Raw genomic sequence first — 23,987 nt, 5'->3', positions numbered from 1 at the left:
AATGATATAAAAACTAGCTGAGAGTATTAACTTACTCCCCCTACTGAAACTGTCAGTTCAAGGAGGTCCATGTAGCAGCTGTCTCCTGTTCAGTCTGAAACAGTGGTTCTGCAAGTGTGGTCCCCAGATGGACAGTGTCAGCTTCACCTGGAAACTTGATAAAAATGTGAATTCTGGGGCCCCATCCCAGGCCTAAGGAATCAGAATGTCAGGGGCATGGGGCACAGGAATCCATGTGTTAACACGCTCTCCACGTGATTCTGATGCTGAAGTTTGGGAACCCCTGTTCTAAAGGAAAGGGAGGTTCACACTTTGTGGAGCACTAGGGTAGAACAGAGGTTCTCAAACTCTGCTGAATCTTTGAATCACCTGAGGAGGTCAGAAACTCTCCAGGTGGTGAGGAATCCTTACCAAAGCACACCCAGGCTGGCGGTGGAGGGAACCCTTATGATCGATGCTGGACAACCGCATCTTCAACTCCTCCGCAGGATGTGGGCCACACCTGCTGGTGTGTCAGGAGGGATGGGGAAGTGGGAGCTTTCGGGAATCAGTACAGACACTTGAGTGAGAGCAGTGGTGTTACACTATCATGCTACAGTCCTGATAACGGATACATTTTCCTTTGAAGCGGAGTTCTCAAAGTGAGGGTACTGAACTTCTGGGATTCCTTGAAACCATTTTAAGGGATCCTGAATGTCAAAACTTTTCATAACAATACTGAGGTGTTACTTGGCCTTTTCCATTGTGTTGACATTGGTGTAAAAGCCATTGTGGTTAAAGCTACTGATGTTGGCACAAATCAAGGCAGGAACATCAAGCCGTAGTAGTAGCCCTCATCTTCAAAGCACTCATTCCATCGCTCAGTAAATAAATAAAATTTTAAGAAATAAGTGGAACTGGCTCAAGTCCCCACTTGAGAACACATCTTTTTAGTATGCTGTGTGATGAGATGGGAAGCATTTCTTCAGTACTGAAGTATGATGGTTGTCTACAGGAAAAGCACTGGTGATTTGTTTGAGTTGTGAGCCGAACTAGCCATATTTTTTTTCATGGAATATCACTTTTACTTGGAAGAACAACTGACAAACATTGGCTATTCAGACTAGGGATTTGGCAGACTTGTTTTTCAGAATGAACCAAGTAAGCCTGACACTTCACGGAAAACAACTGACAATATTTGTTGTCAATCAATAAGAAATTTCAGATTTCAAGCAAAAACAGGATTTTAGAAAACTTGTATCTGGCACGGTAAGCTTGACAGAAACACCCCCCACCCGACCCCCCGTACTTAAAGGCATTTCTGATGAGATTGGTGATGGGTAATATTAATAAATATGATTTGTTGATATTGTTTAAGATGTCAACATTTGGAAGGTTTGCATAGCTCAGTGATGCTAAAACATCATACACAGGTAACAGAGCCATTCAAAGGTAAAATAGACCACTGTTTACTATAACAGAGTTATGAAAAGTTGAATGTGATGGTTTCACATTCTACATTGCAACTAAGCTTTAAGAAAATACCACTTGGCAGTCAGCCTCGCAGTGGTCCTCATGGCAGACAGTGCAGTTGAGAGGAAGATCGGGCCCTCCAGGTCCTCCCGCCTCGGGGCCAGCAGGGGAGCTGAGGGGCCTGGGGACAGAGCCTCTGTGTCCCCCAGAGCCTTCTCGACAGCCACCCACTGGCTGGGCCCGGGTCTTGAAGCAGCAGCGAACCTCCCTCCCCCATCCCACCTCCGCAATGTAATGACGGCGACTGTCTGCACGGCTCACGGTCCATGGAGGCCTCAGCAACTGGAGTATAAAGACACTGCCATTAAGGGCAACCAAATAGTTGATGAGAAGTTTCTTTTTGTAGAAGCATTCAGCTAGCAAATAAGGAAGGAATGATTGACAGAATATCATCATTTTGCAGCCCCTGATGATGAATGACTGGATCTTGACAATGCTCACCATTGGCATTATGAAAAGATGTGCTCCTGAATAAAAAGGAACCTGAATCTGAAAAAAAAAAGAAAAAAGAAAATACCACTTGGCAAGTTTCGGCATAGTAACAAATGATATCCACAATTATCTGGAAAGGCTATTAAGATACTCTTCCCTTTTCCAACTACCTATTTGTGAAAGACTGGATTTTCTTTATATACTTTAAGGAAAACAGAGCAATAGAGTGAATGCAGATGCAGGTGTAAGAATCCAGCCATCTTCTATTAAGCAAAACATTAAAGATTTGCAAAAATGGACAAAGTAGTGCCACTCTTCTCAAATTTCTGTTTTGGGAAACTATGGTTATATATTTTTCATGAAGATTTTATTTATTAGCACGCAGTGGGTTTATTTCTATAATGTTTAATGAATCAGTAAATGAATACTTTAGAAATAACTATTTTCTAAGACGGTCAGTACCATATAACCTACATAAACATGTTTTATGTTTTAAAATATATTTAGTACTTTACTAAAAATGTTTTTTATTGAAATATAGTTGATTTACAATTTTGTGTTAATTTCTGCTAGCAAAATGATACATTCATTTTTTTGTAATATTCTTTTTCCATTATGGTTTATCATAGGATACTAAATAGTTCCCTGTGCTATACGGTAGGACCTTGTTGTTTCTCCGTTTATATCTATAATAACTTTAACCCCAGCCTCCCACTCCATCCTTCCCCCAATCCCCTCCCCCTTGGCAACCACAAGTCTGTTCTCCATGTCCATGGGTTTGTTTCTGTTTCGCAGATAGGTTCATTTGTGTCATATTTTAGATTCCACGTAAATGATATATGTATTTGTCTTTCTCCTTCTGATTTACTTCACTTAGTACGATAATCTCTAGGTCCATCCATGTTGCTGCAAATGGCATTATGTCATTCTTTTTTATGGCTGAGTCAGTATTTCATTGTATATATGTACCACATCTTCTTTATCCATTCTGTCCATGGACATTTAGGTTCCATTTAGGTTGTTTCCATGTCTTGGCTGTTGTGAATAGTGCTATGAACATAGGGGTGCATGTATGTTTTTTGGATTCGTTTCGTCTGGATATATGCCCAGGAGTGAGACTGCTGGATCATATGGTAAATCTAGTTTTAGTTTTCTGAGGAACCTCCATAGTGGCTGCACCAACTTACATTCCCACCAACAGTGTGGGAGGGTTCCCTTTTCTCCCCACCCTCTCCAGCATTTGTTATTTTTAGACTTTTTAACGATGGCCATTCTGACTGGTGTGAGGTGGTGCCTCATTGTAGTTTTGATTTGCATTTCTCTGATAATTAGCAATTGAGCATCTTTTCGTGTGCCTGTTGGCCATCTGTATGTCTTCTTTGGAGAAATGTCTGTTTAGGTCTTCTGCCCATTTTTTTTTTTTTTTTTTCAAACATCTTTATTGAAGTATAATTGCCTTACAATAGTGTGTTAGCATCTGCTTTATAACAAAGTGAATCAGTTATACATATATAATATGTTCCCATTTCTCTTCCCTCTTGCATCTCCCTCCCTCCCACCCTCCCCATCCCACCCCTCTAGGTGGTCACAAAGCACCGAGCTGATCTCCCTGTGCTATGCGGCTGCTTCCCACTAGCTATCTATTTTACATTTGGTAGTGTATATATGTCCATGACACTCTCTTACCCTGTCACATCTCACCCCACCCCCTCCCCATATGCTCAAGTCCATTCTCTAGTAGGTCTGTGTCTTTATTCCCGTCTTGCCACTAGGTTCTTCATGGCCTTTTTTTTTTTTTTTCCCTTAGATTCCATATATATGTGTTAGCATACTGTATTTGTTTTTCTCTTTCTGACTTACTTCACTCTGTATGACAGACTCTAACTCCATCCACCTCATTACAAATACCTCCATTTCATTTCTTTTTATGGCTGAGTAATATTCCATTGTATATATGTGCCACATCTTCTTTATCCATTCATCTGTCGATGGACATTTAGGTTGCTTCCATGTCCTGGCTATTGTAAATAGAGCTGCAATGAACATTTTGGTACATGACTCTTTTTGACCTATGGTTTTCTCAGGGTATATGCCCAGTAGTGGGATTGCTGGGTCGTATGGTAGTTCTATTTGTAGTTTTTTAAGGAACCTCCATACTGTTCTCCATAGTGGCTGTATCAATTTACATTCCCACCAACAGTGCAAGAGTGTTCCCTTTCCTCCACACCCTCTCCAGCATTTATTGTTTCTAGATTTTTTGATGATGGCCATTCTGACCGGTGTGAGATGATATCTCATTGTAGTTTTGATTTGCATTTCTCTAATGATTAATGATGTTGAGCATTCTTTCATGTGTCTGTAGGCCATCTGTATATCTTCTTTGGAGAAATGTCTATTTAGATCTTCTGCCCATTTTTGGATTGGGTTGTTCGTTTTTTTGTTATTGAGCTGCATGAGCTGCTTGTAAATCTTGGAGATTAATCCTTTGTCAGTTGCTTCATTTGCAAATATTTTCTCCCATTCTGAGGGTTGTCTTTTGGTCTTGTTTATGGTTTCCTTTGCTGTGCAAAAGCTTTTCAGTTTCATTAGGTCCCATTTGTTTATTTGTGTTCTTATTTCCATTTCTCTGGGAGCTGGGTCAAAAAGAATCTTGCTGTGATGTATGTCATAGAGTGTTCTGCCTATGTTTTCCTCTAAGAGTTTGATAGTGTCTGCCCTTACACTTAGGTCTTTAATCCATTTTGAGTTTATTTTTGTGCATGGTGTCAGGGAGTGTTCTAATTTCATACTTTTACATGTTCCTGTCCAATTTTCCCAGCACCACTTATTGAAGAGGCTGTCTTTTCTCCACTGTATATGCTTGCCTCCTTTATCAAAGATAAGTTGACCATATGTGTGTGGGTTTATCTCTGGGCTTTCTATCCTGTTCCATTGATCTATATTTCTGTTTTTGTGCCAATACCAAACTGTCTTGATTACTGAAGCTTTGTAATATAGTCTGAAGTCAGGGAGCCTGATTCCCCCAGCTCCATTTTTCGTTCTCAAGATTGCTTTGGCTATTCGGGGTCTTTTGTGTTTCCATACAAATTGTGAAATTTTTTGTTCTAGTTCTGTGAAAAATGCCAGTGGTAGTTTGATAGGGATTGCATTGAATCTGTAGATTGCTTTGGGTAGTAGAGACATTTTCACAATGTTGATTCTTCCAATCCAGGAACATGGTATATCTCTCCATCTATTTGTATCATCTTTAATTTCTTTCATCAGTGTCTTATAATTTTCTGCATACAGGTCTTTTGTCTCCTTAGGTAGGTTTATTCCTAGATATTTTATTCTTTTTGTTGCAATGGTAAATGGGAGTGTTTTCTTAATTTCACTTTCAGATTTTTCGTCATTAGTGTATAGAAATGCAAGAGATTTCTGTGCATTAATTTTGTATCCTGCTACTTTACCAAATTCATTGATTAGCTCTAGGAGTTTTCTGGTAGCATCTTTAGGATTCTCTATGTATAGTATCATGTCATCTGCAAATAGTGACAGCTTTACTTCTTCTTTTCTGATTTGGATTCCTTTTATTTCTTTGTCTTCTCTGATTGCTGTGGCTAACACTTCCAAAACTATGTTGAATAATAGTGGTGAGAGTGGGCAACCTTGTCTTGTTCCTGATCTTAGTGGAAATGGTTTCAGTTTTTCACCATTGAGGACAATGTTGGCTGTGGGTTTGTCATATATGGCCTTTATTATGTTGAGGAAAGTTCCCTCTATGCCTACTTTCTGCAGGGCTTTTATCATAAATGGGTGTTGAATTTTGTCGAAAGCTTTCTCTGCATCTATTGAGATGATCATATGGTTTTTCTCCTTCAATTTGTTAGTATGGTGTATCACATTGATTGATTTGTGTATATTGAAGAATCCTTGCATTCCTGGAATAAACCCCACTTGATCATGGTGTATGATCCTTTTAATGTGCTGTTGGATTCTGTTTGCTAGTATTTGGTTGAGGATTTTTGCATCTATGTTCATCAGTGATATTGGCCTGTAGTTTTCTTTCTTTGTGACATCTTTGTCTGGTTTTGGTATCAGGGTGATGGTGGCCTCGTAGAATGAGTTTGGGAGTGTTCCTCCCTCTGCAATATTTTGGAAGAGTTTGAGAAGGATAGGTGTTAGCTCTTCTCTAAATGTTTGATAGAATTCGCCTGTGAAGCCATCTGGTCCTGGGCTTTTGTTTGTTGGAAGGTTTTTAATCACAGTTTCAATTTCAGTGCTTGTGATTGGTCTGTTCATATTTTCTATTTCTTCCTGGTTCAGTCTCGGCAGTTTGTGCATTTCTAAGAATCTGTCCATTTCTTCCAGGTTGTCCATTTTATTGGCATATAGTTGCTTGTAGTAATCTCTCATGATCTTTTGTATTTCTGCAGTGTCAGTGGTTACTTCTCCTTTTTCATTTCTAATTCTATTGATCTGAGTCTTCTCCCTTTTTCTCTTGATGAGTCTGGCTAATGGTTTATCAATTTTGTTTATCTTCTCAAAGAACCAGCTTTTAGTTTCATTGATTTTTGCTATTGTTTCCTTCATTTCTTTTTCATTTATTTCTGACCTGATCTTTATAATTTCTTTCCTTCTGCTGGCTTTGGGGTTTTTTTGTTCTTCTTTCTCTAATTGCTTTAGGTGCAAGGTTAGGTTGTTTATTCGAGATGTTTCCTGTTTCTTGAGGTAGGCTTGTATTGCTATAAACTTCCCTCTTAGCACTGCTTTTGCTGTGTCCCATAGGTTTTGGGTCGTCGTGTCTCCATTGTCATTTGTTTCTAGGTATTTTTTGATTTCCCCTTTGATTTCTTCAGTAATCACTTCGTTATTAAGTAATGTATTGTGTAGCCTCCATGTGTTTGTATTTTTTACAGATCTTTTCCTGTAATTGATATCTAGTCTCATAGCGTTGTGGTTGGAAAAGATACTTGATACGATTTCAATTTTCTTAAATTTACCAAGGCTTGATTTGTGACCCAAGATATGATCTATCCTGGAGAATGTTCCATGAGCACTTGAGAAAAATGTGTATTCTGTTGTTTTTGGGTGGAATGTCCTATAAATATCAATTAAGTCCATATTGTTTAATGTATCATTTAAAGCTTGTGTTTCCTTATTTATTTTCATTTTGGATGATCTGTCCATTGGTGAAAGTGGGGTGTTAAAGTCCCCTACTATGATTGTGTTGCTGTCAATTTCCCCTTTCATGGCTGTTAGTATTTGCCTTATGTATTGAGGTGCTCCTATGTTGGGTGCATAAATATTTACAATTGTTATACCTTCCTCTTGGATCGATCCCTTGATCATTATATAGTGTCCTTCTTTGTCTCTTGTAATAGTCTTTATTTTAAAGTCTATTTTGTCTGATATGAGAATTGCTACTCCAGCTTTCTTTTGATTTCCATTTGCATGGAATATCTTTTTCCATCCCCTCACTTTCAGTCTGTATGTGTCCCTAGGTCTGAAGTGGGTCTCTTGTAGACAGCATATGTATGGGTCTTGTTTTTGTATCCATTCAGCCAGCCTGTGTCTTTTGGTGGGAGCATTTAATCCATTTACATTCAAGGTAATTATCGATATGTATGTTCCTATTCCCATTTTCTTAAATGTATTGGGTTTGTTATTGTAGGTGTTTTCCTTCTCTTGTGTTTCTTGCCTAGAGAATTTCCTTTAGCATTTGTTGTAAAGCTGGTTTGGTGGTGCTGAACTCTCTCAGCTTTTGCTTGTCTGTAAAGGTTTTAATTTCTCCATCGAATCTGAATGAGATCCTTGCTGGGTAGAGTAATCTTGGTTGTAGGTTTTTCTCCTTCATGACTTTAAGTATATCCTGCCACTCCCTTCTGGCTTGCAGAGTTTCTGCTGAGAGATCAGATGTTAACCTTATGGGGATTCCCTTGTGTGTTATTTGTTTTTTTTCCCTTGCTGCCTTTAATATGTTTTCCTTATATTTAATTTTTGACAGTTTGATTAATATGTGTCTTGGCGTGTTCCTCCTTGGGTTTATCCTGTATGGGACTCTCTGTGCTTCCAGGACTTGATTAACTATTTCCTTTCCCATATTAGGGAAGTTTTCAACTATAATCTCTTCAAAAATTTTCTCAGTCCCTTTCTTTTTCTCTTCTTCTTCTGGTACCCCTATAATTCGAATGTTGGCACGTTTAATGTTGTCCCAGAGGTCCCTGAGACTGTCCTCAGTTCTTTTCATTCTTTTTTCTTTATCCTGCTCTGTAGTAGTTATTTCCACCATTTTATCTTCCAGGTCACTTATCCTTTCTTCTGCCTCAGTTATTCTACTATTGATCCCATCTAGAGTATTTTTAATTTCACTTATTGTGTTTTTCATCATTGCTTGGTTCCTCTTTAGTTCTTCTACATCCTTGTTAAATGTTTCTTGCATTTTGTCTATTCTATTTCCAAGATTTTGGATCATCCTTACTATCATTATTCTGAATTCTTTTTCAGGTAGACTACCTATTTCCTCTTCATTTGTTAAGTCCAGTGTGTTTTGAGCCTGCTCCTTCATCTGCTGTGTGTTTTTCTGTCGTCTCATTTTGCCTATCTTACTGTGTTTGGGGTCTCCTTTTCACAGGCTGCAGGTTCGTAGCTCCCGTTGTTTTTGGTATCTGTCCCCAGTGGCTAAGGTTGGTTCAGTGGGTTGTGTAGGCTTCCTGGTGGAGGGAACTAGTGCCTGAGTTCTGGTGGATGAGGCTAGATCTTGTCTTTCTGGTGGGCACGTCCACGTCTGGTGGTGTATTTTGGGGTGTCTGTGGCCTTATTTTGATTTTAGGCAGCCTCTCTGCTAATGGATGGGGTTGTGTTCCTGTCTAGCTAGTTGTTTGGCATAGGGTGTCCAGCACTGTAGCTTGCTGGTCGTTGAGTGAAGCTGGGTCTTGATGTTGAGATGGAGATCTCTGGGAGATTTTTGCCATTTGGTATTACGTGGAGCTGGGAGGTCTCTTGTGGACCAGTGTCCTGAAGTTGGCTCTCCCACCTCAGAGGCACAGCCCTGATGCCTGGCTGGAGCACCAAGAGCCTTTCATCCACACAGCTCAGAATAAAAGGGAGAAAAAACTTTTTGGAGGTCGGACGTTTTCTGCCAGCGTTCAGTGGGTGTTCTGTAGGAGCAGTTCCACGTGTAGATGTATTTCTACTGTATCTGTGGGAAGGAATGTGATCTCCGCGTCTTACTCTTCCGCCATCTTCTCTAAGCCTCTTCTGCCCATTTTTTGATTGGGTTGTTTGTTTCTTTGTTGTTGAGTTGTATGAGCTGTTTGTATATTTTGGAAATTAAGCCCTTGTCGGTGGCATTGTTTGTTTGCAAATATTTTCTCCCATTCTGTAGATTGTCTTTTCGTTTTGTTTATGGTTTCCTTTGCTGTGCAAAAGCTTGTAAGTTTGGTTCTGTCCCATTTGTTTATAAAAACAATTTTTTTAACATCTCTAAGTCGGTACAATAAATGTAACCCACAGAGACATAACTGTTTGGAGTTCTTGATAAAGTTTGAGAACTGCTGCGTTAACGGTTTCTGGTCACTTTTCTCTAGATTTTAGTATCATTTGCATGTTACCCTCATGAGCATTTTGCAAGCCGCAAAGAGGCAAGGACTTGGCCTTAAGAGAGAGCTAGCAAGATAGTTGGAGGAGGGAGGGCTGAGTGCCTTGAAGCAAAGCCAAACCCCCTGGCCTGTGCATCTTTGCCAGGAAACAGAACATAGGATGGGACGTGGGCCCCCTATGCCGTGTACCCACGTAATCACTGGTTTGACTACACATTCTCATGATAAATTCTCACTTCTATTACTCTTCACTGGAAGGATTTTAATGTTTTTATTTCTAGCCATTTTAACCTCCTGCTATTCACATTGACAAATTTCTGATGTAGCTTTCAAATGCACTGACGTGCTTCACACTTGCTAGTCTGACCTCTTTGTCAACGGCAGCAGCAATAGCTTGACCTCAGATGTTTGTCAGTTGTCTACACAGATTGTCTCTGCCCGCATCAGTGGGCTGAGCAAATGACGTTGTTAGCAATAGCGACAAGGAGAGAAGGGAAGGTTTAGGAAGATAGATCAAGAAACAGAGGTAGTAGAAGGAGAAAATTGGTGGGGTGGTAAGCATTGCAGTATCAGTATGACTGCTTTGTTCACAGAGATAAGGAAAGAAGCACTTCTGACCTTTCTGCCCCTGGCAATGCCAACAATGGAAATTGTATTTTACCTAATATCTTATCTGTCAAGTGAAACTAGAGACATCTTAGACAGACACAAAGTATATTATTTAATTGTTAATATTCATACTCTTTAGGCTATGGATTTCTTATTAAGCATAACTGCTCACATGGAGTGTTATTTTAAGGATAATTATTTTAAAATATTAAAGTTGTATGTTCTAATTAGCTGCTTATTTTAATTCTAATTAGCTGCTTATTTTAAAGCAAAATGCTGGGGTTGGCAAAGGGCTGGTTTCTCTACAGTGTTTTGGATTGGAGCAATGCTAAGCAGCTTCACTGTGATGATTTTGGAAACAGCTTCGTACCCTGGGAAACTAATTGTTTTGACAATAATTTAGCAGGCATTAGGCCAAGAAAAGGTTTGTATGGCCCTTTGGTAATTAATTGCCCATTCCCAGGCATTCAAACTTTCTTCACCCCACTCCGTAGTACTTACATAATGTCCAGTTGTGATTTGTGTACTATAGAGTGAAGAGGCAACTTAGAATGGTGATCTGAGTACTCTGTGTGCGTGTGTAGGAGAGGGAGGTCAAAAAGAGGAGATTAAGTTGTGAATTAGGGCCAGTGAAAGCTTTGATGGGCAATGGCTTATTTGCAGTTTCTTTGGATTTTTGCAATGATAAAGTATTTGGCACGCTATAACTTGGTAATAAATATGTCCTAGATTATTATACGTTGCTTATGGAAAAAATAATTGTTATGTTACCTTTCCGTGTAAAAATTACGCACATTTAAACAACAGTTGTCTGTCATGAGCCGTTCCACTACTTGGTGACCACTTTTTTTTTTTGGTCAGTTTGACAAAGAAAGTGATTTTGATAAAAACCAAATTACCCTTGAGTGTGACCTGTTAGATCTCTTCTGCTCAACTTTCATAATATTCTTTTAAAAGTAAAGCACATTTAAAAGCATTTTACTTAGTTGTTGAGATTGTGTATGTACCTTCCGGGCAGTGCTGTGGTTCATCGGTGGTTCCAATGGTGGTGGTTTCACGGGTAACAACAAATCCCTTCTGTTCTGGACGTCCAGATTCCCCAGGGTAGTTAGTTAGCACCCAGTAGTCACTGAAGAAAGTGATTCTTAGGATGTCTCCTGGAAGAGATGGGACACCTGGCCCCATGAAGACGGTGCTGGGATCCGCCGTCACACGAACAAGTCTGTAAAAAAAACCAGTAGCAACCAACCAGCACTGAGCATTTCTTTTTCCCTTTTCAGGCTTCTGGCTGTGATGGGTCGGAGATTCCCGACGAAGTGAAGCTGATTGGGTTTGCTCAGTTGAGTGTCAGCTGATGTCTGTCCCTTGATGTCACCCTGATCTGCCATGCCTCCCCCTCGCTGTGCCCTCCCCCCAACCTTTCCCTCCCCTGCCACTTCCTCCCACCCCCTAGCAAAAATCAGAGGATTGTGAAGAGGCCGGCTTCCACGTAACGGGATAAAAAAAGAATTTTTTTAAACTTAACAACACTGAGTTCTGCTTTATTCTCTAGCAACCCACAGTATGAGAACAAGCAAACACCACAGCTGCACGACTGTTGCTCATTTTTCCAAAAGCTATTTAATATCCTCAGCAGTCAATTCGGATCTCCCTTACGTGAAAAGAATCTGAAACACACTCAGGTGGTCCTATTTATTGGCAACAAAAGGAATTTTTTTCTATCAGAAGCCTATTTCTTCTCTCATTGTTGTCCTTCCTTTCTGTTATAATACTTTATTGTACATCTGACAATACCGCCTCTTCCGTTGTATTTAGAAATTAATATAAAATTAAGATTTATTAGCCGAACTTGAATTCTAGTTTTAAAACTGACTGTGAATTTTATTTTTCATATATTTATGCATTACACACCTTAGCTATAAGAAAGAAAAAAACGTTTTTGATTATATATGCTTCTTGCAGTTACTCTCTTGTTATTTAAACAAAAAGTTTCAGGTCTATCTTTGGAGTATTTATAACTTGTGATTTTTGAAATGACTGACTGAATTAGGAACTAGGACGCTTACTCTTTTGGTTTGCCTGAAAACCAGTCCACAAGCTGATTGATTGTCTCTTGGGAGAGGGAGGTGCCTTGCAAAAACAAAAAAACAAAAAAACTTTCACATTAAGAATGTGCCTGAGGCTGCTTTACTCTGGAATATAGTCTCAGATCTAAAATTTCCTCTACATAAAGTGGCATATGTAAGTTTTGCTTCACTGGAACGTTTAGGATGCTCTATAAACCGTGGCCATTCTATTAGATTGCTAATTATGTACCCACCTCTGATTTGACATCTCCTGAAGTGATTGATAGGCTCTGTCGTTCCAAAGGTGATGATAAACTTGAAAATACCAGAATCCGTGTTTTACTTGAAATTCTGCAGAATACCCAGATGGAGTGAAAAATAATAGAAAGGGTTTTGTGCAATGACTGAAAGGTAAAACGCTGTTAAGTTTCAAGAATAAATACTTTCAACCCAAATAGCCCTCTGCTTGACTATACATTATGGAATAGTAAACCTTAGGATTTTCAAAATTGGAGTCTAAACTTTCAGGGAGGTGGCTCCCAGGTGGTAGCATTTGCTCTTTCCTAGCTAACCCTAGACATGGCAGCTCTTTAATGTACTTTAAAAAGCAAATATATATTACTAAGGAAAAAAAAGTTATTTATAATTGCCTTGTCATAATTGTTAAGGTGTTCTAGAGCCATTTGCATACAACTTAATGTAATTTCATTCCATTCTATTGTTTACACAACAATTATTACTCAAAGATGACTGCAAAGGTAAAAGGAAAATAAAAGTGTATTATTGCACAAAGAGGTAGTGTCACATTGTTTCATTCCTCCCCTAGGTAGTGTCACATTGTTTCATTCCTCCTCTAGGTAGTGTCTGCATTGCTGCAGTGATATTTAGCACTTTCATAAAATGCCTAGTGAGAATTAACTGGTGAAAAGTGCCCCGGAGGAAGACTAAGGCATCCATCAGGCATCCGTCCAGTCACAGAAAATCAGGTATGACAATTGCTTGATAAAAGAATGAAAGACAAACATTCACTCTCCATGTAGACTGTCTGTCTTTAAATCAAAAACCACAGGGCTGCAGGGGACAAGTGAGAAGAATTCCTTCCAACTGCTAAGGCAGGAGTGGTTATAGGACTTGTGCAGGGCCTTTCAGAGCTTCCTGCAGAGCTGGCCTCCTAGGGCCCTGGCTTCCTGACATCCACTGCACAACTTGTGGCCAAAAACAGTATAAGAAAAGACCCTCATATTCTCAGAGTAAAACGTACATGAGGAACTGTAGAACTCTGTTTTGCAATATAGTAAATAATGCTATATTTTCTTTATGCCCATATTCCCATACCTTTCCTAATGGTATTTGAGGGAGCTTACATATATTTATATACCAAGATAAAGACTTTCAAATACATAAAGAAATTAGGATGAAGGGTCAGTAAGATTTGGCTAACAAGATGAATGCAAGTATAAAGTCAGGACACAGAAGTTCATGATGAGGTCCTGCATCATTGCTAGAGCAGCACACACATTGGGATTAGAGCTTCCAACGCAGCAACAGTGAAGAGGAACTTTTTTTTTTTTTTTCCTCAAGGAGAAACACGATTTTTCCTAGTACTAAAGCCTGAGATGAAATTTTTCTTGGAAGTTCGAGTTATATATTCAGAAACTTAAAAACTCTCAAAGCATTGATACATATATCGCAAGTTTTGAACACTTACTTACCCTTTCTAGTACTTTCTGCGGGGGCCCAGATGTGTAGGGTATATGATTGATAGGAAATGCTGGTCAGCCAGGAGCTGAGAGTGTGATCCAAGCAGTTGCTCTCACTCGTGGTCTAGAAAGATATAACACATTTAAAACTGAGTGGAATGAGTGGGCTACGTTCCCTTTAGGCAATCCTCTGTGACTGTTTCTCCTAATCAGGCTTTTGATTAAACCTGACACATTGTGATTGTGCTCACTGGCAAAGACCTAAACTTCACTAAACACAGCTATTTGCCATTATTTATTTGGACAGCTTCACATGCTTTGACAAACAGGAGGGTTTACACTTCTTCGTAAAATCAAGGCACTCACATCTCATATCTAAATATATACAAAAACTGTCCCACATCCCATGTATCTCTACTGTGGTCAACTTGCAAAGATCTGAAATAGAAGGAAGTTATCATTATCTCATTTTAACTTCAATATATTGTTCTTATATGAACAAAATGGTTTTCTGTATATAAGACAACTTTTAGAGACTCCTATAAATCGTGTGCGATGAAAACTTTTCCAAATAATTATCCTTGTAAAGTTATAAATTTCCCTGTGTTGGTACATATATGCTGGTAAATATGGTATATCTTCATGCCTCTTCTTCATGTGGGAGTAGGGTGAGGTAGCAGTCTTTAGGGGAAGAGCCAAGAATTCTCTCAAAAGACAAATCTAGTCCCATATAGAATCCTAGCATGGGAAATTTTTATATCAGGATTTTCACTCATCTCAACAGTGCACCTGTGGTCTACTTTGTGTTGAGCAATATACCTTCCTGGTGAACCCTCCAAGTTAAATTGGTAAGCAGAATCTACAGTTAAGTAATTAAATTACAGAGATGGTGAACATGAGCCAATTAACATTGGAGGACTTCTGCCCAAAGTTAGGATTTGCATTTGATAGTAAATGATCTTAGGTCTTCTTTTGCCTTAGAGGTGTATTTGATAAGAGAAGCTGTCGCTTAGTGAGGCTGTCATTGAGTTTGTGACAGTAAAATCATATGATCAGTTTAAAATATTTATCCACTCATATAGCAGAGAGCGTGCTTCTAGCTCATCCAAAAGTGGCTTTAGCCAATTATGATACAATTAAAGGAACTCAAATATATCCCCATTTTTCTGCCGCACACATTTATTGTCTAACTTGTTAGGAAATCCTAGCCCATTTCATACTCACCAGGACATTAAGGGGCAGGTTGGGTTTAAGTATAACTTGTGTGCCAGGGTGGGTGGTACTAGAATGTATCCTCAGGGCCAGAATGTCCCAACCTAGAACTATGTAATGTTTCCTAGGGTTCTAAGTTTCAAGAGGTCTATTACTAGGCCAAATAGGCATAAACAAATGGTTTTCAAGTGACAATTTCCATTGTATATTGGCATGAACTAAAATTTCAAGTAATGAGCTTTGATCATACAAGAGTGTTTCCTTTAAGCTGATGCAATACTTCCTAGAGTTAGCTGCTTAGGATGTGCACTACCAAGAATGAGTAAAATGTTTAATGCATATAAAGAGTGGAGACTGTAAGGGCATATTTTTAAAATATGATTAAGTGACTGACTCCCTCAGGGACCCTAGACACAATATCAACACCCAAAAACACATGAAAGGAGCTGGCACTCCACTGGAATAGACACGCCATAAAAAACAGTCAAAAGTACCTGTTTCCAGAAGGTCCCAGTGGTTGCCTCGGTGCTATTTTGCCACAGAGAAAAAGCACGGTCCAATAACAGTGATGTTTCTTTACCTGTCTTCTTATACCTTGCTCAGCAAACCTAGTCATGGCTGGTTTGGGGACCTAAGAAAAGGAGAAAAATTTGCACTGTTAGCTTATCAGCTACTGTGCATCTATGTCAAACCAATGGATGCTAAGAAAGGTACATAAAACTTCCCCTCATGAATTGTAGCATACAAAATGAGCATCATTGGCTGAAGAGGTTTGTTGAACCTGTATAATGCAGCTTATAACTCAAAGGGCAAGGAATATTATTAAAAATTACCATCTTATGCTACTATTTGAATTTGCCACAGAATGAAGAAAGGTCAGTAATAGAATGATTCCTATAGTGTATTTATCCCTCATGTAGAATACTGGCTTGAGAAACCAAGATTTGTAATTTATCACAGAAGAAACTAACTTATTGTTTAGGTAGAATGTTCAGTAAACTAATGAATCTATAATCTGGAAGAAGTAGGATAGTACCCTTTAAAAAATGGTATAGAGGGCTTCCTTGGTGGTGCAGTGGTTAAGAATCCGCCTGCCAATGCAGGGGACATGGGTTTGATCCCTGGTCCAGGAAGATCCCACATGCCGCGGAGTAACTAAGCCCATGCACCACAACTACTGAGCCTGCGCTCTAGAGCCCGTGAGCCACAACTACTGAGCCTGTGTGCCACAACTACTGAAGCCCGTGTGCCTAGAGTTTGTGCTCCGCAACAAGAGAAGCCACCGCAATGAGAAGCCCATCACAGCAACTAGAGAAAGCCTGTGTGCAGCAGTGAAGACCCAATGCAGCCAAAAATAAAAAACTAAATTTATTTTTTTTTTTTTTATGGTATAAACAACACTCCAGTCCAACCTCCACCCAGATGGACAATTTGGTATTGAACGATTCTGGCAGCAGCACTTATATGTGTAAAGTAACATTACGTTCAAAATTAGCAGGTGCTCAGAGTGAGATTGAGTACATTCAGGTAGATTTTTCACATACATAAGTAGTTTTCTTCTCTCTGCAAACTCTGTGGGATTCTGAAGAAAGAAGTGAATTAAGAGGAGGAGATCAAGATGGCAGAGTAGGAGGATGTGGAGCTCACCTTCCCCCCATGAACACATCAGAAACACCTCTACATGTGGAGCAATTCTCACTGGAAACAAACTGGAGACTGGCAGAATGACTTATACAACCAAGGCTGTAAGAAAGATCCACACAGAGTCAGGCAGGAAGAGAGAAGCAATCAGGTCAGGACCTGTGTCCCTGGGAGGGGACACAGAATAGGAGGGGGATTACACAGCCTCAGAGATCATCCCTGGGGAGTGAGGGGTCTGAACCACATATTGGGCACCCCATTCCTGGGGTCCAAGACTGGGAGGAAAGGTCCCCTTAAGCAGGTTTGAAGGCCAAGGAGACTGACAGCGGGGCTGCCAGAAACCTAGACTACTCTTACGAAATGCACACACATGCTTACTCCCTCAACAAGGCAGTGGAAGCAGATTGAAATGACCCAGGACTTTGGCTGGTTTTCTGCAACAGCCCCATTGCAGGCCCAAGTCCAAGCTGAGCACCCACCGTGGCCCCTCTTGCTCTGCAGAGCAGCTCCACACTAGGGCAAAGGCTGCTGTAGCTAAGTGCATAGCTGTCAGGGACAGAGTCTGCTCAGACCTGGCAAGGCATCCATCCTGGTGTTCACAGGGGTGAAAGATCAGTGCTCTGACTGGTGCCGGGACCACCCCAGCACACACTGTGGCCCCTCTTGCTCCACAGCACAGCTCCCCACTAAGGCAAAGGCTGCCGCTGCTGAGCAGAGTATGCAGTTGTGGAGGACGGCACCAGCTTGGACCCAGCACTGTATCTGAACAGGGTGAGGGTGGCCATCACTGGCACTTGCAGAGGCAGCAGACTGGGAATGACCTGGAGCTTTGACTGGTGTGCATGGAACACCCCAGCTCACACCCCGGCCTGCACGGGACACCTACTCCAGCAATGCTCCCCTGCGGGGCAAAGGTGCCCATGCTGGGAGGGAATAGAGCACACACTCAGAGGGAAAAGAACCTGACCCTCAGGGCATCTGCTCCAGCAACTTTGGACCCACCCCCTCCCTCGATAGGGTGATGTTGGCCTCTGGGCAGAGGAGAAACCCCCTGTCACACCTGGCTCTAGCTCTAGCCCTCCCCCATCTCTGCCATCTCCAAGCTCCACCTTCTAGCAAGGTGATAGCTGCCAGCACACCTGGAGGAGGAATGTGACTTATGCTCACTTCAGATCCAGCTCACCCACAAAAGCCACTGGGCACATGCAGACTGCATAAGGATGCTCCCACACAAGGACACCCCGTCAGAACCAGGATAGGTAACTGTTTCATCTAATTTCATAGAGACAGAGAAAGATAAGCAAAATGAGAAGACAGAGGAGTTTGTTTCAAATAAAAGAACAAGAAAGACAAAAAACCTGAAAAAAAATGAATGGAACAGAGATTGGGGCTTCCCTGGTGGCGCAGTGGTTAAGAATCCACTGGCCAACACAGGGGACATGAGTTCAAGACCTGATCAGGGAAGATCCCACATGCCGTGGATCAGCTAAGCCCATGTGCCACAACTACTGAGCCTGCGCTCTAGAGCCCGTGAGCCAAAACTACTGAGCCCGCATGCCTAGAGCCCGTGCTCCACAATAAGCCACTGCAATGAGAAGCCCACGCACTGCAACAAAGAGTAGCCCCCACTCAACAGAACTGGAGAAAGCCTGAGCACAGCAACGAAGACCCAGTGCAGCCAAAAATAATTTTAAAAAATAAAATGAATGAAACAGAGATAAATGATTTACCAGATAAAGAGTTCAAAGCATTAATAATAAGATGCTAACTGAACTGGGGAAAAGAATAAATGAACACTGTGAATTATAACAAGGAACTAGAAAATAAAAAAGAACCAATCAGAATTGAAAAATATGATAACTGAAGTGAAAAACACATTAGAAGGAATTAAGAGCAAACCAACTGATACAGAAGAACATATAAGTGATCTGGAAGATAGAATAATGGAAATCACCCAATCAGGATCGCAAAAAGAAAACAAATTTTAAAAATGAAATCAAGAGAGGAGAAGATGGTGGAAGAGTAAGACGCAGAGATCACCTTCCTCCCCACAGATACATCAGAAATACATCTACACGTGGAACTGCTCTTATAGAACACCCACTGAATGATGGCAGAAGACCTCAGACCTCCCAAAAGGCAAGAAACTCCCCACGTACCTGGGTAGGCCAAAAGAAAAAAAGAAAAAACAAAGAAAAAAGAATGAGGATGGGACCTGCACCAGTGGGAGGGAGCTGTGAAGGAGGAAAGGTTCCACACACTAGGAAGGCCCTTCGCAGGCGGAGACTGTGGGTGGCAGAGGGGGGGAAGCTTCGGAGCCACAGAAGAGAGCGCAGCAATGGGTGCGGAGGGTAAAGCAGAGAGATTCCCGCACAGAGGATCAGAGCCGACCAGCACTCACCAGCCAGAGAGGCTTGTCTGCTCACCCGCCGGGGTGGGCGGGGGCTGCGAGCTGAGGCTCGGGCTTCGGAGGTCGGATCCCAGGGAGAGGACTGGGGTAGGCTGCGTGAACACAGCCTGAAGGAGGCTAGTGCACCACAGCTAGCCGGGAGAGAGTCTGGGAAAAGGTCTGGAGCTGCCGAAGAGGCAAAAGACTTTTTCTTCCCTCTTTGTTTCCTGGTGCACGAGGAGAGGGGATTCAGAGCGCTGCTTAAAGGAGCTCCAGACACGGGCGCGAGCCGTGGCTATCAGTGTGGACCCCAGAGACAGGCATGAGACACTAAGGCTGCTGCTGCCGCCACCAAGAAGCCTGTGGGCGAGCACAGGTCACTCTCCACACCTCCCCTCCTGGGTGCCTGTGCAGCCCGCCACTGCCAGGGTCCCGTGATCCAGGGACAACTTCCCCGGGAGAACACACGGCGCACCTCACGCTGGTGCAACGTCACACCGGCCTCTGCCGCCGCAGGCTCGCCCCGCATCCGTACCCCTCCCTCCCCCCAGCCTGAGTGAGCCAGAGCCCCCGAAGCAGCTGTGCCTTTAACCCTGTCCTGTCTGAGCAAAGAACAGACACCCTCAGGTGACCTACATGCAGAGGCGGGTCCAAATCCAAAGCTGAACCCCGGGAGCTGTGCAAACAAAGAAGAGAAAGGGAAATTTCTCCCAGCAGCCTCAGAAGCAGCGGATTAAATCTCCACAGTCAACTTCATGTACCCTGCATCTGTGGAATACCTGAATAGACAACAAATCATCCCAAATTGAGGAGGTGGACTTTGGGAGCAAGATACATTATTTTTTTCCCTTTTCCTCTTTTTGTGAGTGTGTATGTGTATGCTTCTGTGTGAGATTTTGTCTGTATAGCTTTGCTTTCACCATTTGTCCTAGGGTTCTGTCGGTCCGTTGTTTTTGGTTTTTTTTTTACTTAAAAAAATTTGTTTTTCTTAATAATTATTTTTTATTTTAATAACTTTATTTTATCTTACTTTATTTTATTTTATCCTCATTTTTTCTTTCTTTCTATTTTTTCTCCCTTTTATTCTGAGCTGTGTGGATGAAAGACTCTTGGTGCTCCAGCCAGGCATCAAGGCTGTGCCTCTGAGGTGAGAGAGCTAACTTCAGGACACTGGTCCACAAGAGACCTCCCAGCTCCACGTAATATCAAATGGTGAAAATCTCCCAGAGATCTCCATCTCAACACCAAGACCCAGCTTCACTCAACGACCAGCAAGCTACAGTGCTGGACACCCTATGTGAAACAACTAGCAAGACAGGAACACAGCCCCATCCATTAGCAGAGAGGCTGCCTAAAATCATAATAAGGCCACAGACCCCCCAAAACACACCACCAGACGTGGACCTGCCCACCAGAAAGACAAGATCCAGCCTCATCATTCTGTGTGACAGAACACAGGCACTAGTCCCCTCCACCAGGAAGCCTACACAACCCACTGAACCAAACTTAGCCACTGGGGACAGACACCAAAAACAACGGGAAACACAAACCTGCAGCCTGCGAAAAGGAGACCCCAAACACAGTAAGTTAAGCAAAATGAGAAGACAGAGAAACACACAGCAGATGAAGGAGCAAGGTAAAAACCCACCAGACCTAACAAATGAAGAGGAAATAGGCAGTCTACCTGAAAAAGAATTCAGAATAATGATAGTAAAGATGATCCAAAATCTTGGAAATAGAATAGACAAAATGCAGAAACATTTAACAAGGACCTAGAGGAACTAAAGAGTAAACAAGCAATGATGAACAACACAATAAATGAAATTAAAAATACTCTAGAAGGGATCAATAGCAGAATAACTGAGGCAGAAGAACGGATAAGTGACCTGGAAGATAAAATAGTGGAAAGAACTACTGCAGAGCAGAATAAAGAAAAAAGAATGAAAAGAACTGAGGACAGTCTCAGAGACCTCTGGGACAACATTAAATGCACCAACATTCGAATTATAGGGGTCCCAGAAGAAGAAGAGAAAAAGAAAGGGACTGAGAAAATATTTGAAGAGATTATAGTTGAAAACTTCCTTAATATGGAAAAGGAAATAGTTTATCAAGTCCTGGAAGCACACAGAGTCCCATACAGGATAAATCCAAGGAGAAGCACGCCAAGACACATATTAATCAAACTATCAAAAATTAAATATAAAGAACACATGTTAAAAGCAGCAAGGGAAAAACAACAAATAACACACAAGGGAATCCTTATAAGGTTAACAGCTGATCTTTCAGCAGAAACTCTGCAAGCCAGAAGGGAGTGGCAGGATATACTTAAAGTGATGAAGGAGAAAAACCTACAACCAAGATTACTCTACCCAGCAAGGATCTCATTCAGATTTGATGGAGAAATTAAAATCTTTACAAACAAGCAAAAGCTGAGAGAGTTCAGCACCACCAAACCAGCTCTACAACAAATGCTAAAGGAACTATTCTAGGCAAGAAACACAAGAGAAGGAAAACACCTACAATAACAAACCCAAAATATTTAAGAAAATGGGAATAGGAACATACATATCGATAATTACCTTAAATGTAAATGGATTAAATGCTCCCACCTAAAGACACAGACTGGCTGAATGGATACAAAAAGAAGACCCGTATATATGCTGTCTACAAGAGACCCACCTCAGACCTAGGGACACATACAGACTGAAAGTGAGGGGGATGGAAAAAGATATTCCATGCAAATGGAAATCAAAAGAAAGCTGGAGTAGCAATTCTCATATCAGACAAAATAGACTTTAAAATAAAGACTATTACAAGAGACAAAGAAGGACACTATATAATGATCAAGGGATCGATCCGAGAAGAAGATATAACAATTGTAAATATTTATGCACCCAACATAGGAGCACCTGAATACATAAGGCAAATACTAACAGCCATAAACGGGGAAATCGACAGTAACACAATCATAGTAGGGGACTTTAACACCCAACTTTCACCAGTGGACAGATCATCCAAAATGAAAATAAATAAGGAAACACAAGCTTTAAATGATACATTAAACAAAATGGAATTAATTGATATTTATAGGACATTCCACCCAAAAACAACAGAATACACATTCTTCTCAAGTGCTCATGGAACATTCTCCAGGATAGATCATCTCTTGGGTCACAAATCAAGCCTTGGTAAATTTAAGAAAATTGAAATCGTATCAAGTATCTTTTCCGAACACAATGCTATGAGACTAGATATCAATTACAGGAAAAGAGCTGTAAAAAATACAAACACATGGAGGCTACACAATACACTACTTAATAACGAAGTGATCACTGAAGAAATCAAAGGGGAAATCAAAAACTACCTACAAACAAATGACAATGGAGACACGATGACCCAAAACCTATGGGATGCAGCAAAAGCAGTTCTAAGAGGGAAGTTTATAGCAATACAAGCCTACCTCAAGAAACAGGAAACATCTCAAATAAACAACCTAACCTTGCACCTAAAGCAATTAGAGAAAGAAGAACAAAAAAAACCCCAAAGTTAGCAGAAGGAAAGAAATCATAAAGATCAGATCAGAAATAAATGAAAAAGAAATGAAGGAAACAATAGGAAAGATCAATAAAACTAAAAGCTGGTTCTTTGAGAAGATAAACAAAATTAATAAACCATTAGCCAGACTCATCAAGAGAAAAAGGGAGAAGACTCAAATCAATAGAATTAGAAATGAAAAAGAAGTAACAACTGACACTGCAGAAATACAAAGGATCATGAGAGACTACTACAAGCAACTCTATGCCAATAAAATGGACAACCTGGAAGAAATGGACAAATTCTTAGAAATGCACAACCTGCCAAAACTGAACCAGGAAGAAATGGACAATATGAACAGACCAATCACAAGCACTGAAATTGAAACTGTGATTAAAAATCTTCCAACAAACAAAAGCCCAGGACCAGATGGCTTCACAGGTGAATTCTATCAAACATTTAGAGAAGAGCTAACACCTATCCTTCTCAAACTCTTCCAAAATATTGCAGAGGGAGGAACACTCCCCAACTCATTCTACGAGGCCACCATCACCCTGATACCAAAACCACACAAAGATGTCACAAAGAAAGAAAACTACAGGCCAATATCACTGATGAACATAGATGCAAAAATCCTCAACAAAATACTAGCAAACAGAATCCAACAGCACATTAAAAGGATCATACACCATGATCAAGTGGGGTTTATTCCAGGAATGCAAGGATTCTTCAATATACACAAATCAATCAATGTGATACACCATACTAACAAATTGAAGGAGAAAAACCATATGATCATCTCAATAGATGCAGAGAAAGCTTTTGACAAAATTCAACACCCATTTATGATAAAAGCCCTGCAGAAAGTAGGCACAGAGGGAACTTTCCTCAATATAATAAAGGCCATATATGACAAACCCACAGCCAACATCATCCTCAATGATGAAAAACTGAAACCATTTCCACTAAGATCAGGAACAAGACAAGGTTGCCCACTCTCACCACTATTATTCAACATAGTTTTGGAAGTTTTAGCCACAGCAATCAGAGAAGAAAAAGAAATAAAAGGAATCCAAATCAGAAAAGAAGAAGTAAAGCTGTCACTGTTTGCAGATGACATACTATACATAGAGAATCCTAAAGATGCTAACAGAAAACTACTAGAGCTAATCAATGAATTTGGCAAAGTTGCAGGATACAAAATTAATGGACAGAAATCTCTTGCATTCCTAGACACTAATGATGAAAAATCTGAAAGTGAAATTAAGAAAACACTCCCATTTACCACTGCAACAAAAAGAATAAAATATCT

The 23,987-nt window shown here is 40.7% G+C and overlaps 1 protein-coding gene across 3 annotated transcripts in view; it reads left to right on the top strand.

Annotated features, from left to right (window-relative positions):
- STK39 (serine/threonine kinase 39) overlaps window positions 1-12,961 on the top strand; it is a 314,494-nt gene extending 301,533 nt beyond the window's left edge. For all 3 annotated transcript variants that reach the window (XM_057551799.1, XM_057551798.1, XM_057551800.1), the window contains one exon: window positions 11,414-12,961. In XM_057551799.1, coding sequence (XP_057407782.1) covers window positions 11,414-11,427 — 14 coding nt within the window. In that variant the 3' untranslated portion in view covers window positions 11,428-12,961. The remainder of the gene's footprint in view (window positions 1-11,413) is intronic.
- Window positions 12,962-23,987: the final 11,026 nt, after the last annotated feature.

The sequence above is a fragment of the Balaenoptera acutorostrata genome, chromosome 8 (assembly GCF_949987535.1).
Source record: "Balaenoptera acutorostrata chromosome 8, mBalAcu1.1, whole genome shotgun sequence".
Lineage (NCBI taxonomy): Eukaryota > Metazoa > Chordata > Mammalia > Artiodactyla > Balaenopteridae > Balaenoptera > Balaenoptera acutorostrata.
This window is presented reverse-complemented; position numbering and strand designations above follow the sequence as displayed.